This window comes from Schistocerca nitens, chromosome 5 (genome assembly GCF_023898315.1).
Source record: "Schistocerca nitens isolate TAMUIC-IGC-003100 chromosome 5, iqSchNite1.1, whole genome shotgun sequence".
NCBI lineage: Eukaryota > Metazoa > Arthropoda > Insecta > Orthoptera > Acrididae > Schistocerca > Schistocerca nitens.
Window position 1 is genome coordinate 725,119,554 of NC_064618.1, and position 15,896 is coordinate 725,135,449.

Here is a 15,896-nt window from a genome sequence, read left to right on the forward strand (position 1 = left end):
TTAAGTCTTTTCGAATCTACGAAACAAGCACCTTGGGTTTTAAACCAAGATAAGAAGTATATTCAAATTCGAACTGATTACGTTTTCTCTTTCCCAGAGGAATGTTTGTCGGACGGACGGTGAAATATTTAATTTTTTTTTTTAAATCACGAAAATGGGGATTTACCTGAAATTATATTACTATGTGTTGCCGTTTATGTGTCTTCTTCGCGTGTCTTGCAGAATACGAGAACATTAAAACAAAGGAATGTGTCTTTATTAGCAATAAAATTACCGCTCTATGTATTCCATTCCAAGCTATATCATCCTGCTGGTGTCCATAATGTAGGATCAGAGATTATCTTTTCTCGAAATCCACTCCATAAATGTAATGAAGAAAGTTTGCGCTTGTTTACCATGGTGGATGGAGATCAGCAAAGTTTTTAATTAATTTAACCGCAGTAAAAATTCGCTACATTTGACTGCAATAATCTTTATTACTAAGACAATTGTCAACTTTCATCCACATCAACACATGCTTCTCAATTTCAGCCTAATCAAAGTACAAACCTATTTCGAATCGCCACGAAATTTTTATACCACGTTCCTATCTGCCCATAATGCACACGAAATCTATAGGCTGAAACTTTCATGTTACCCTCTAATGGTGATACGCAATATTGACTGGACAGCGACAAACATTTACTGTCAAGTTCTTCAGAGGTGTCGTGTAAGTGAACATCTCTTACGTTCGAATGTCTTCCGATTTCGCAGTAAATGTGTGATCAGACTGATCGAATAACGGAAAACATAGCTTGACAGGTTTTCGAACGCTCTTAACCATTTTATTGCCTCACTCGGCTTTTATTACAGGTCTGTAGATAAGGAACTTAAACTGGAGCGAATAACATAAAAGAAACAGAATCACAAATTTCAATTTTGCCTCCCAAAAGTGTGGACGTTGTTTAAAGTTTGAAAAAGAATGAAAAAGTAAGGAAAGGTAAAAGAAAAGAAACGCGATAAGGCTTCCACTGAAAGCGGTGTTATGGGGGAAACCACAAAACGAGGACCGGTTATAAGCACCGAAGTTTTCCCATATATACATTACTAATGCTCGATCAGCTATGCAGATGAGGCGGACTTTCACTGAATAAGATAGCATAGTTGTCAGTGTGATTGCTCATAATAACTGCTTAAGATGCGTGGACTTACATGAATACAAAATGGCAGCGGCTTTCCGCGACCGGTTTGCGCTCGAAGCGCAGCCGCCGTATAATGCAGGGCACGCCCCCGTTATTGGGGGAGATTATTAAAATACTACTCGCAATGGGCAAACGCATTGCATTCCATTATGGCCGAAAAACTTTTAGCTGCAACGTAACGACATGTAAACGCTGTTATAACACAAAATGTATGTAACAAATTATCCCTCCCCCAGCCACAGAAAATGTAAAACAGGATACAGAAAAATAGCTCCCGACATTTTTTTCCCCACCTCACCTTCGTGGGGGAAAAATATAAATGTATTCGTGGGTCATATGGCTTAATGATATGGAGTGGCCGAGATAGGCGATTCTGATTCGTCGGTAGTGTCTCCCCACGCCGCCTCCCGCTAGCTGCCCCTCCCGCTTTCTGCTTCGCCGTCCTCTACCGCTGGAGAAGAGCGACCAAAACGGTGTGCAATTTGCAAGTTTAATTCGTGGACGTTCCGGAGGATAGCCAGCCAGATGCGGCCGTCAGCGCTAACCCAGGTATCCGTCGATCGCCTCCTAGCAGCTGCGGCAGCGCCTTTGGTGATGGAGCCACATGGCTCCACACGTGACAACAGCTGTAGTTACATGCAGCCATGTGTCTACTGATAGTAAATGCGTGCACCATTCATTTTCCGCACTTCCGACTTTTTTACGTTTACAAACACTTGCAGTAGATCTTGCAAGCAAGAGTAACGATGCACAATCCAAATTGATCGCAGTGTCTTCGTTTCAATTATATCTACATCTTCATGATTACTCTGCAATTCACATTTAAGTGCTTGGCAGAGGGTTCATTGAACCACAATCATACTATCTCCCTACCATTCCACTCCCGAACAGCGCGCGGGAAAATCGAACACCTAAACCTTTCTGTTCGAGCTCTGATTTCTCTTATTTTATTTTGATGATCATTCCTACCTATGTAGGTTGGGCTAAATAAAATATTTTCGCATTCGGAAGGGAAAGTTGGTGACTGAAATTTTGTAAATAGATCTCGCCGCGACGAAAAACGTCTTTTCTTTAATGACTTCCATCCCAACTCGCGTATCATATCTGCCACACTCTCTCCCCTATTACGTGATAATACAAAACGAGCTGCCCTTTTTTGCACCCTTTCGATGTCCTCCGTCAATCCCACCTGGTGAGGATCCCACACCGCGCAGCAATATTCTAACAGAGGACGAACGAGCGTAGTGTAAGGTGTCTCTTTAGTGGACTTGTTGCATCTTCTAAGTGTCCTGCCAATGAAACGCAACCTTTGGCTCGCCTTCCCCACAATATTATATATGTGGTCTTTCCAACTGAAGTAGTTCGAATTTTAACACCCAGGTACTTAGTTGAATTGACAGCCTTGAGAATTGTACTGTTTATCGAGTAATCGAATTCCAACGGATTTCTTTTGGAAGTCATGTGGATCACCTCACACTTTTCGTTATTTAGCGCCAACTGCCACCTGCCACACCATTCAGCAATCTTTTCTAAATCGCTTTGCAACTGATACTGGTCTTCGGATGACCTTACTAGACGGTAAATTACATCATCAGCGAACAACCTAAGATAACTGCTCAGATTGTCACCCAGGTCATTTATATAGATCAGGAACAGCAGAGGTCCCAGGACGCTTCCCTGGCGAACACCTGATATCACGTATGGGTAACTGTCATTACAAACTTGATGCATATCGTACCAGCAGGGTATAATTGTTAACGAATATCCTACTACACATTTTATTAATTACACTAGCTATGAATGATATCGTCCACGGTCTACTGAAAGGAACCGACCGACGTTGGACTTAAGTTGTTAATATAAAACATGAAAATCCCCCAGCAGAGATTTGAAATTCCGTCAATCCGAATGCAAGTCCATTGTCTTAACCAATAAACTATTTTGCATGGTACAAGCCGAAGTGAACCATCACCCAGGTTTCCATTAATGTGTAAATCAATGAATATTCGTGTGAAGCTCTGTGCCGGGGGGAGAGGGGTGAAACTGGAAATACACTTTTCACGTACGTCGTGCAAGCAATTGCGTCACATTAGCATGCCTCTCGTTCAGCTACCAAAATGCTTCTATCCTTGAAGAGCAGAAAAATGTTCTTTCTTCTAATTAATGTCTATGTATAAAACTTCCAGGTAAATAGTTTTCACGGGCGACCTCCAGATCTCCTTTATCATTTAAACAGCTCTGGTGCAGTAAAACAAATAAGAAACTCACGCACTACAGCTACACCATTTTTTTCGCCAGTTTTGCTTCATAGCGACAGCGAGGTAACCAGAGTTTTGACTCGGATAGAGAAATGTTACAGACTGTCGGAATGAGCGACTCCAGATTCAGTTAGAATATATAATGAAATCCGTGGTAACTGTATCAGAAATGTTTGACATTGTTGGTAGCACTTTCGGAAGGGAGGTTTGCACGATTAGAGTTAACCTTTCCGCTTCCAGCGAGATCACTGCTGACAGAATGCAGTTTTACCTTGTCGAGGCTGAAGGAAAGTCCTTTGAATCGTCTTCACATCAACAACGTACGCAAACGAAGGAAAACCTTAACGATGAAGGCTAACAGGGATTTCAGTGGCGCTCTTCTCACATTTGAGTCCAGTGTCTTAATCACTGTGTCTCTGAGATCGGTGTCTGGGAAAATCACTTTTTTACACATGCAGCAATCTGTTATTTGTAGCTTTAGTTTCCCTACATGTCTCAAACGTAAACTTGTTATAATCTTGTTTACGTTCTGCGCCGCTTCGTACAGCGCTCGAAAGAAATCTCCCGTCATAGAAGAATTCAAATACGCGTCATGATACGAAGCACGGTCCGATTGTCTATATAAAACAATACTTCAGGTTGGGAGCATCCAATCACAGATATGCTTCTGGTTTGGCAGGCTAGTGAACACAGGTTTGTCCGCAGCTCGTGGTCGTGCGGTAGCGTTCTCGCTTCCCACGCCCGGGTTCCCGGGTTCGATTCCCGGCGGGGTAAGGGATTTTCTCTGCCTCGTGATGACTGGGTGTTGTGTGATGTCCTTAGGGTAGTTAGGTTTAAGTAGTTCTAAGTTCTAGGGGACTGATGACCGTAGATGTTAAGTCCCATAGTGCTCATAGCCATTTGAACCATTTTTGAGCACAGACTTTCGGGTGTAGGCGATTGTGTTGTCACACACAGGGCGCTGTAGTGCTTGGCTGAAGAAGAAGACGGCCTGTTTTGCATGTGGCTACCCTGAAACCAACTTTCAATCTACTGTAATGAAAGAACTTTAATATCAGTGAAACCTCACTTTGACTTGTCATGACTAACGGTTTAGCGCAATACTTTAAACTTATTTGCAGGTTTTTGTTTTTGAATCTATGAATACATCATTATCTGAAGAAACGAAGTGCGTCCTCAAAACTACCTTGGTGTTGTTTGGAACTATATGAAATATTGAATACTCCGAATGCTTTTACTCCCGTCGTTCATTTGTATTCCTTCTCTAAAAAACGAAATGGACGCACTGTAGAATGTTGGCCGTTCGTAGCACAACACATTGCTGTGCGCAGTGACAGGCTCACACGACACTTGGTCGGGTTATATTACGAATTATGAGATCGATTCTTTGACAAATACGGAATGATGCTGTCTCTCATTTCTCGTGGCGTAAACGAGTTCGCCATATTTCCAGCAACCGGCGATGTTGTCAGCGCTAGATTAGATTACTGTACAAACACACGGTGCTAAGAACGGGGCCGCAACTCCGGCGCATCCTCGAGCAGAGCAGCAAAGTTGAGGCAGCGCCGCCCGCCCACGCATCTCGGGCTGAGCCCGGCGCGGCCGTCACTCCGCTGTCATATTAGCTGCCGCCCCCCGCCGCCGCCCGCATTCACGCCACGCCGGGCCGCGCCGCCTCCCGCCCCCGCGCTAATTTACACCGCAGCTTCTCGGCGATCGCGACGCCTTCATACAACTCAAATGAAGCCTGCCTGCGCTCTGACGCGATCACCAGACGCACTTCTCCGACAAATTGTAATTAGGTGCATGAGCGAGTAGGCCAGTTTCTCAGCTCAGAGGGCACGGTAGGGTTCCTGCAGTGTCTGCTTAGTTCCGTTGAGGTAATACTTTCTGCGTAGGCAGTGGTGCGCATGACTGTGATGCTAGACGTGGTGTTAACGGTATATTTGTCGATGTAGACGTACGAGACACACCAGTCAGTCACCAATAATGATTGTTTTGATGGTTTAAATTGTCACGGGGAGCGACTGTTCGTCGTAGCAGTAGGTCTGATGTATGAGGCCCTGTGTTAGAAAATGAATCGAGACGAAACACTGATGAAACATAAAGAGGCGCAGTTAGCTCTATACTATATGGAGAACAGTGTTAACTTCGTGTAGTGGTCTTGAATTTAGTTAACCGGCTGATACTTTTCGAAAACATGACATTACCTCGTACAACAAATACTTTCGCGCGGAAACACGTAATTTATAGCGATATACTCTCTCAAATTTCTTAGTGTCTCTTTCAGGCAAGTATTAGCTGATTGAACTATACATTAAACTAATGAGAAAATATTGATGTAAATCGAGTAAATTTAAATCGCTATTTCATTACATATTGTTCAGATTACCCTTTTTGTATAAGAGAGATATTTTAATTCTGCAATACAATGCTCTTTACATATAAAAGAAAATGGTAGGCGTAATACAAAAAGTTCATTTGAAACACTGGAAAGCAAAGGAATCTGTACTACCGTGAAAGATACGTAACGTAATTTCTAAACTGAAGCTGTTGCTTTCAATCTTTCAAGAAAATCGTCAATAGCATTCTGAAACGAAATGTTTAAAACTGAACTGACGCTTCTCTTATTCATAAAATAAAAGGAAAAACTGCCTAAAATCTGAATAGCATGCTATCAGGAAACTGAACGTTAGCTTGGTCGTGGTAGTAATAAGCCGATTCATGGGGATATATGCAACGATTCCGCTATTCATTTTCTACACGCTAGTAACTGAAACTTTATCTCGAGAGGGGACAAATTAGTAGGCCGGGAAGACCGAAAACTTTCTACATGAACCCGGTTCGAGACCAGATCTAAGCGATTCGGGGGGATCGTTCTAGCAACTGAGGTATCCGAAAAGATCTGCGGATGAACTGAGAGCATCTTTTCGTATGTGCATCTCTCACACTTTCCCAAACTCAAAATAAGCTCTCCTGAAGTACTAGATAAAAGGATGTGGTGAAGAATACCTGAATCACTATCTAGGAGTTTGTCCCATAACTTAATTTTCTCCTTGTGCTATAACCTGCTATTAAATAAATCCTTATGGCGGTTTATCGAACTGAGACTATGTTTACAACCTGAGTTCTTGCCTTTCGTGGGAAACTCTGGTAGTCAGCAACGTTATCTTCCTCTTCTTAGCAGTCGCTACCGTGAGACGATGTGTCTCTGTATGGCGCTATAATGGAATGTAGTTGAACTGAATCAGAAGATGTGAAAGAAATTACATTAGAAAATGAGACACTAGAAGTAGTAGATAAGTTCTATTACTTACGCAGCAAAATAAATGACTATGGTCCAAATAGAGAGTAAATAAAGTGCATACTGGCAATAGCAAGCAAAGCGTTTCTGAAAACAGATGTTTGTGAGCATCGAACATAAAATATCAGGAAGTGTTTTATGGCGGTACTAATGTGTAGTGTAGCCTTGTACGGAAGCGAAACGCGGGCGAGTAATTGTACAGGCAAGAAGAGAAACGTGGTGACTCAGGATAATGCCGAAAGTGTGATAGGTGTTCAGATAACTAACAGGATGTTCGGTAGGGCGGTATCTGTATTTTACAGTGACTGTATAGGTTGATGCAATGTTCCTTCGGACTCGCATCGAACTTTGCGGACACTGTAAAATACAGACACTGCGCTACTGTATTTCATGCCAAAGCTAGGCAATCTGACGAGTGTAACAATGTCCCTGTGTAGGAATCATTCGATTTAAATGCAAGCACTATTTAAGACGTAGACACTAGAATAGGGGTGTCCAACTCGCGGCCCGCGGTCTCTACGCAGCCCAAATCAAGTAGCAGCGCGGCCACACGCTCGTAATAAAAACATAAAATAAAAAATCCATAAAATTCCTTCTATGTAATGTTATGATAAATTAAATATCTTCAATCTGAAACCCCCGCCATGCAAGCTATTCCTTCATTGGCCCGCCATCCCCATTTTTTTTTTAGGTTGGACACCCCTGCGCTAGAACATATGTAAGTTTGGACCGGCCCTGAAAGCGTGCTCGGATGGCAGATCTATTAATGCGATCCCTAGCGTAAAAATCTGGGATCGAGCACCGGTCCGGCACAAATTTTCATATCTTACTAGTCAATCGTGTAGCAGTTGTACAATCGTATTCGAAGTTTGCGAATGCATTTAATAATGACGTATTTAATCGAATTGGGGTACAACAAAATATGTCTGTTGACAGGACATATCCTGATGCATTAAAGGAATTTTGGTAACGGAGGGAAAAGTGAGAAATAAAAGTTATAGGGTGAGATGAATGTTTGAATACAGTAAGCAGGTTGAAATGGATATAGGTTGCTGTTATTCGGAGATGAAGAGAGCTGCACATTATAGAGTAGTTGGAAGACTGCATCAGGTAGTCTTCGGACTGAACACCACCACCACCACCACCACCACCAGTGGCACCACAGTTATGTAGAGTACTGGGCTTCGGAGCTCTGATCCCGGGAATAACGTAGAATTAATACTGCGCAAGTCGGCCGCGGTGATCTAGCGGTTCTAGGCGCTCAGTCCGGAACCGCGCGACTGCTACGGTCGCAGGTTCGAATCCTGCCTCGGGCATGGATGTGTGTGATGTCCTTAGGTTAGTTAGATTTAAGTAGTTCTAAGTTCTAGGGGACTGATGATCACAGATGTTAAGTCCCATAGTGCTCAGAGCCATTTGAACCAATACTGCGCACGTCTAGCAAGTATTACTGTGACCACGAATAACAAAGCCGTGTCAAGATGGGACGTCCTCGCGTGGTCCAGATGCGTCCAAGTAAAAGGAAGGGAAGGCCGAAACAGGGCGCCCGGGCTCGCTTCCGGCCGGCACGTGTGTCTAATACGACACATCCTGTGCCGCTGGCGGCGGCGTGATTTCCACGGCGTGGGCAACAATTGTCCCACTGTGACGTCACGGCTCTCGAGCCGTTCAATTGGCTGCCCACACGCGCGTGCGGGCTGCGGGCGCCCACGAACGCCGCCGTCTCTCCAGAGCAGACAGGCGGTCGCTGCAGGTGGACGGACTGGCTGGCTGGCTGGCTGGCTGGCTGGCTGCTGCGGCTACAGGGCGGGCGTCGTTCCTCATCATCGGCAAACAGTTGCGTGCGCAGCTTGTCCTCCCTGGTCTGTCGCGGAGTAATGGCTTTCTGTTTTCTTGAAGTAATCAACTCTGCGGTCGTTCACTAAGTTTCTCAAGTACTTGCGTGCCACTCATCGCTACTTATTACTTCCTCTTGAAACTCACCGGGGGAAATCTCATCATAAAAATAACTGAACCTCCTTGTCATTTCTCTCTGCTTCTTCTAACGCATTTCTATTTTTATTGATTTATTTACAAACTCAGAAATTAGTTATCCTATATTGTTAAGCTGTAGCTGTATGATAAAAGCGTGGATTACCATATGTGAAACATAACTCACCTTTTCCAGTTCCAGCAGGTGAAACCGAAGAACCTGGATCGCCTGTACCATCTGAAAAAGAGAAACAAACAAATATTTTTATAAACTACGAATATTGAAACTCTAGTGCACAGAAACTTTTCTTTTCAGTGCAGCAGTCTGCAGTAATTTTGTTTTACTGTGAGGTAAGAAAACACTGAGAGGTTATCAGCAACAGTACCTTACGCTTTATTGTAGAGTTACGAAAGTTTCTGCGTCTTAAATTGAACGGCTCAGAGTAAAATGATAGCGAGAATGCATGTATGTTGCCCCCTGCTACTAGTGGTGACGCTTTCCGTATATGAACCCTGTCAGTCATATTGTGACTTTGGTTCAACATTAACATGCAAGTCATCCGTTAGAGACGGGTAAGACTTCCACATATCGGAGTATGGCTACGAAGCGCTACCTCCAGAAAAAAACTGAAATCTTATGGGACTTAACTGCTAATGTCATCAGTCCCAAAGCTTACATACTACTTAACCTAAATTATCCTAAGGAAACACACACACACACACACACACACACACACACACACGTCCGAGGGTGGACTCGAACCTCCAGAGTCACTACACGCAGCTAAGTACATGGGCATTCAAGTCATAGCTACCATCGATGAGATATTAAAAAAAAAATGAATACAATTAGGCTGTCTTGCGGTATTCCTCGGTTAAAATTCTAAACGGGCACAGATCGGTTTCAACACACAGTTCACTTCCTAAAGTAACAAGACAATCCCTAAACTTAATACAGCACTTGCCTCGACAACTTATAGCGTGAACACCAAAAACACTCTACAAATACGGTTTGAATATCATCCTGAAATCCAAGGCAAAGCAAGCTATCCGTTAAAAACTGACTGTTACCTCACTATCCTAGTCCTGGAAGGTCAAACACGTTCCCCAACAAAATTCGGATCATGCGTCTCCGGATTGATAGATTGTGTGTGGCAGTTATTCAGCGAGTTCAGTCATGAAGACAAATCACGGAATCTATGTATCTGCTGTTTTACATGCGCCGACGGGCACAGGAAAAGTAAAATATGATGAAAACTTGGCCACTGACGCCGCCCTGAGGACTATTTGACTGCCGATGAGAAAATATTTGTCACATGCTGTCGAAAAATGATTTACTTTGTGTCTGAGATGTACCATTTATAATACTCCAATTGATACTTACAATTAATGAACTAATGTTGAATTCGAATTACAGTAGATCTCAGTACGTTTCGCATTCATAGGTAAATGCCGCCGAGTGTAAAGATACAATTAGTGGCGTAATAAGAAAATCTACATCTACACGATTACTCTGCAATTCCGTATTACGTGTCTGGCAGAGGGTCCATCGAACTACCTTCAAGCCATTTGTCCACCGCTCCACTCTTGAACAGCGTGGGAAAAATGAACACTTAAATCTTTCCGCGCGCGCTCTGATTTCTCTTATTTTCTTACGATAATAGTTTCTCCCTGTGTAGTTAGGTACTAACAATATTTTTCGCATTCGGTGGAGAATGTTGGTGATAGAAACTTCATTAGCAGATTCTGCCGCAACGAAAAACGCCTTAGTTTTAATGACTGCCACCGTAATTCATGTATCATATCCGTGTCATTCTCCACTCTATTTCGCAGTAATACAAAACGTGTTGCCCATTTATGAACTTTTCCCATGTCCTCTGTCAATCTTATTTGATGTGGATCCCATACCACGCAGCAGTACTCCAGAAGAGGACAGACAATCTTAGTACAAGCGTACTGTAGACCACACATCTTCCATCTGTTGAGTATTCTGCCAATGAATCATAACCTTTGGTTCGGTTTTCCAATAACATTATCTAAGTGACCGATCCAATTTAGGTTATTCGTTGTTGTAATCCCTAGGTATTTGGTTGAATTCACGCCCTTTAGATAGGTGTGGTTTATCACGCAACCGAACCTGACGTGATCGGTAACCTAATCAAACACCTTCGAGAAACAAATCAGTAATCTAGTCACTATCGCGACAGAGGTAATGTGAAACAACTTCTGTTCCATCTATTTACTCTGTCCAGAAGCTGTGATGGTGTTCACTTGTTTCGGAAACACTGCTCTTCAAGAGTTTGCTCGTATCTTCTCTGCACAAGCTCCGCACTACAGTAATTAGAATGGTGCGCGAGAGTTGGCTATGTCAGCGCTCAAGAGTGCTCCGTGGCAGAATTAAATAACCACAGTCTGGCGCAGAATACGTCAGTTACGGCGCTCGCATATTTGTGCAGTCTGGAATGGCTCTGCAGACGGCGATTGCGGAGACATTTGTACTTGGCTAACGAGCTGCGGCGGCTGTGACCTCGCATGAAGATATCGCGAGGCACCTCCGCCAGCAGCCACCTGTCACGTCAATGAGTACGAGCGACGTGTGTCGAAACGCAAACGAGTCCTGCGCGCAGCTCTTTCCAGCCGTGGCTGTCGCGGATAACATCTGAAAGGCGCAGGCGGGATGCCTTGTATAGCTCGCATGTGGCCAGTGCGCGCCGAGGTCATTAGCTATTCGCATTACACAAGCGCGGAAGGTCGCCGCCGCGTTTGCGTACACGGTGGGTGCCAGTCAGCGCGACGTGATCGTCTCCGCGCGGACAGCGGCAGGCGCTGAGACCACGGAAAGTAAAGCACCAGCGGCGGGCGACGCAAAGCAGTCTGCCTGCAGTACACCGCGTTTCGCTGAAATGACGACCGACCACGTCACAGATATCGTCTCTGATGAATCAAGAATACAGACCTCAATGAATACGATAGTACACGTTTCATATTATCTTTATATCTGCTGTTTATACAGGCTGACAATGATTGAACTATTTTTGACAATGTTGACTGGAATACTCTCTTTCAAATTCTGAAGGTGGCAGGGGTAAAATACAGGGAGCGAAAGGCTATTTACAATTCGTACAGAAGCCAGATGGCAGTTATAAGAGTCGAGGGACATGAAAGGGAAGCAGTGGTTGGGAAGGGAGTGAGACAGGGTTGTAGCCTCTCCCCGATGTTATTCAATCTGTATATTGAGCAAGCAGTAAAGGAAACAAAAGAAACGTTCGGAGTAGGTATTAAAGTCCATGGAGAAGAAATAAAAACTTTGAGGTTCGCCGATGACATTGTAATTCTGTCAGAGACAGCAAAGGACTTGGAAGAGCAGTTGAACGGAATGGACAGTGTCTTGAAAGGAGGATATAAGATGAACATCAACAAAAGCAAAACGAGGATAATGGAATGTAGTCGAATTAAGTCGGGTGATGCTGAGGGAATTAGATTAGGAAGTGAGACACTTAAAGTAGTAAAGGAATTTGGCTATTTGGGGAGCACAATAACTGATAATGGTCGAAGTACAGAGGAAATAAGATGTAGACTGGCAATGGCCAGGAAAGCCTTTCTGAAGAAGAGAAATTTGTTAACATCGAGTATAGATTTAAGTGTCAGGAAGTCGTTTCTGAAAGTATTTGTATGCAGTGTAGCCATGTATGGAAGTGAAACGTGGACGATAAATACACTCCTGGAAATTGAAATAAGAACACCGTGAATTCATTGTCCCAGGAAGGAGAAACTTTATTGACACATTCCTGGGGTCAGATACATCATATGATCACACTGACAGAACCACAGGCACATAGACACAGGCAACAGAGCATGCACAATGTCGGCACTAGTACAGTGTATATCCACCTTTCGCAGCAATGGAGGCTGCTATTCTCCCATGGAGACGATCGTAGAGATGCTGGATGTAGTCCTGTGGAACGGCTTGCCATGCCATTTCCACCTGGCGCCTCAGTTGGACCAGCGTTCGTGCTGGACGTGCAGACCGCGTGAGACGACGCTTCATCCAGTCCCAAACATGCTCAATGGGGGACAGATCCGGAGATCTTGCTGGCCAGGGTAGTTGACTTACACCTTCTAGAGCACGTTGGGTGGCACGGGACCCATGCGGACGTGCATTGTCCTGTTGGAACAGCAAGTTCCCTTGCCGGTCTAGGAATGGTAGAACGATGGGTTCGATGACGGTTTGGATGTACCGTGCACTATTCAGTGTCCCCTCGACGATCACCAGTGGTGTACGGCCAGTGTAGGAGATCGCTCCCCACACCATGATGCCGGGTGTTGGCCCTGTGTGCCTCGGTCGTATGCAGTCCTGATTGTGGCGCTCACCTGCACGGCGCCAAACACGCATACGACCATCATTGGCACCAAGGCAGAAGCAACTCTCATCGCTGAAGACGACACGTCTCCATTCGTCCCTCCATTCACGCCTGTCGCGACACCACTGGAGGCGGGCTGCACGATGTTAGGGCGTGAGCGGAAGACGGCCTAACGGTGTGCGGGACCGTAGCCCAGCTTCATGGAGACGGTTGAGAATGGTCCTCGCCGATACCCCAGGAGCAACAGTGTCCCTAATTTGCTGGGAAGTGGCGGTGCGGTCCCCTACGGCACTGCGTAGGATCCTACGGTCTTGGGGTGCATCCGTACGTCGCTGCGGTCCGGTCCCAGGTCGACGGGCACGTGCACCTTCCGCCGACCACTGGCGACAACATCGATGTACTGTGGAGACCTCACGCCCCACGTGTTGAGCAATTCGGCGGTACGTCCACCCGGCCTCCCGCATGCCCACTATACGCCCTCGCTCAAAGTCCGTCAACTGCACATACGGTTCACGTCCACGCTGTCGCGGCATGCTACCAGTGTTAAAGACTGCGATGGAGCTCCGTATGCCACGGCAAACTGGCTGACACTGACGGCGGCGGTGCGCAAATGCTGCGCAGCTAGCGCCATTCGACGGCCAACACCGCGGTTCCTGGTGTGTCCGCTGTGCCGTGCGTGTGATCATTGCTTGTACAGCCCTCTCGCAGTGTCCGGAGCAAGTATGGTGGGTCTGACACACCGGTGTCAATGTGTTCTTTTTTCCATTTCCAGGAGTGTAGTAAAGACAAGAAGAGAATAGAAGCTTTTGAAATGTGGTGCTACAGAAGAATGCTGAAGATTAGATGGGTAGATCACAAACTAATGAGGAGGCATTGAGTAGAATTGCGGAGAAGAGGAGTTTGTGGCACAACTTGACCATAAGAAGGGATCTGTTGGTAGGACATGTTTTGAGGCAACAAGGGATCACCAATTTAGTACTGGACGGCAGAGTGGAGGGTAAAAATCGTAGAGGGAGACCAAGAGATGAATACACTAAGCAGATTCAGAAGGATGTAGGCTGCAGTAGGTACTGGGAGATGAAGAAGCTTGCACAGGGTAGAGTAGCATGGAGAGCTGCATCAAACCAGTCTCAGGACTGAAGACCACAACAACAATGAAATCAAATCGTCATAACTTCTAAACGGTTTGCGTTAGGATATTCAAACTGCACGGATGGGTTCGTCAATAAGCGAAATTGGCTCCATTTGGGGGACTGGGAATACGCATTTCGCGATCGAGCAGTCTCTTCACCCTCAACGGATCAATGTATGGTGTGCAATGACCCGTCACCGAATAATCGGTGCGATATTCCTTGAAGATACAGGTACAGTGACTACCGAGCTGTACGTGAAGGTTCTGAAAGATGATTTCGTCCCCATTATTCAAAGTGACCCTGTTTTCGACAAGAGGGAGCTCGACCCCATCGAAGCAGGAGAGTGTTTGATGTCCTGGAGGAGCTCTCTGGGGACCGCACTCTGGCTCTGTGGTACCCTGAGGCTATTAGCATGGGCCTCGATTGGCAGCCATATTCTCCGGATCTGAGCACATCCGGCGACTTTGTGCGGGGGCTATATTAAAGAGGGCAACGGCTTGCCGCACTGGATAAACCGGTTCCCGTAAGACCACCGAAGTTAAGCACAGTCGGGCGTGGTCGGCACTTGGATGGGTGACCATCCAGGCCGCCGTTCGCTATTGCCATTTTTCGGTTCAAATGGCTCTGAGCACTATGGGACGTAACTTCTGAGGTCATCAGTCCCCTAGATCTTAGAACTACTTAAACCTAGCTAACCTAAGGACATCACACACATCCACGCCCGAGGCAGGATTCGAACCTGCGACCGTAGCGGTCGCGCGGTTCCAGACTGTAGCGCCTAGAACCGCTCGGCCACTCCGGCCGGCGCCATTTTTCGGGGTGCACTCAGCCTCGTGATATCAAGTGAGGAGCTACTCGACCGAATAGTAGCGGCTTCGGTCAAGAATACCACCATAACGACCGGGAGAGTGGTGTGCTGACCCCACGCCCCTCCTTTCCGCATCCTCCACTGAAGATGACACGGCGGTCGGATGGTCCTGGTAGGCCACTCGTGACATGAAGACGGAGTGCTTTTTTTTTAATATTAAAGACATGGTGTACAACAACAGCCCCAAGACTATTTCTGAGCTGAAAACAGCCATTCAGGAGGTCATCGGCAGCATCTATGTTCACACTTTTCAGCGGTTCACGCAGAATTTCGCTAATTAGTCTCCGTCACATCATCGCCAATAATGGCAGGCGTATCGAACGTGTCATAACCTAAATTCGAATATCTGTAGTGATTTTCAGATGTTGAATGAAATATGTGCACGCAGTAGTTAGTAACTAATTTTCGTTTTTTTTTCTTCATATAGTTCAATAATTGCCAACCTATATGTACAGTATTGAAAGCTGACTCTTACATTTTCAACTTCCAATATTTTATTTATTACTTTCTCTATTCAACATTTTCTTGTATTAGTTGCGACAAGTATGTAAATCAGTACCTAGTTTATCGATTGTGAACCACATAAGTTATCTTTGGATGAGTCAGTGAGGTGTTCAGGAAGTATTCGTGGAATTCCGGCTGGGACGAACTATCAGTCCACAGCCCGCCTCACTGGGAGTGCTGTGTCGCAAGTTTGGATGAGCTGTGTGTGTCCTGGCGTGCTATGAGTAAGACTTGTTACGTCGTTTGATGCTGAGGCTTGCAGTCTGCTGTACGGCGCGGTGTTAAGAGGTAGTTTCGCTGTTTGCAAGAAGGGCAC

General features: G+C 45.4%; 1 protein-coding gene across 5 annotated transcripts in view; it reads right to left on the bottom strand.

Annotated features, from left to right (window-relative positions):
* LOC126260812 (homeobox protein homothorax) overlaps nt 1-15,896 on the bottom strand; it is a 1,061,772-nt gene that overhangs the window by 865,255 nt on the left and 180,621 nt on the right. For all 5 annotated transcript variants that reach the window (XM_049958185.1, XM_049958184.1, XM_049958182.1 and 2 more), the window contains exon 5: nt 8,902-8,952. In XM_049958185.1, the coding sequence (XP_049814142.1) occupies nt 8,902-8,952 (51 nt within the window). The remainder of the gene's footprint in view (nt 1-8,901; nt 8,953-15,896) is intronic.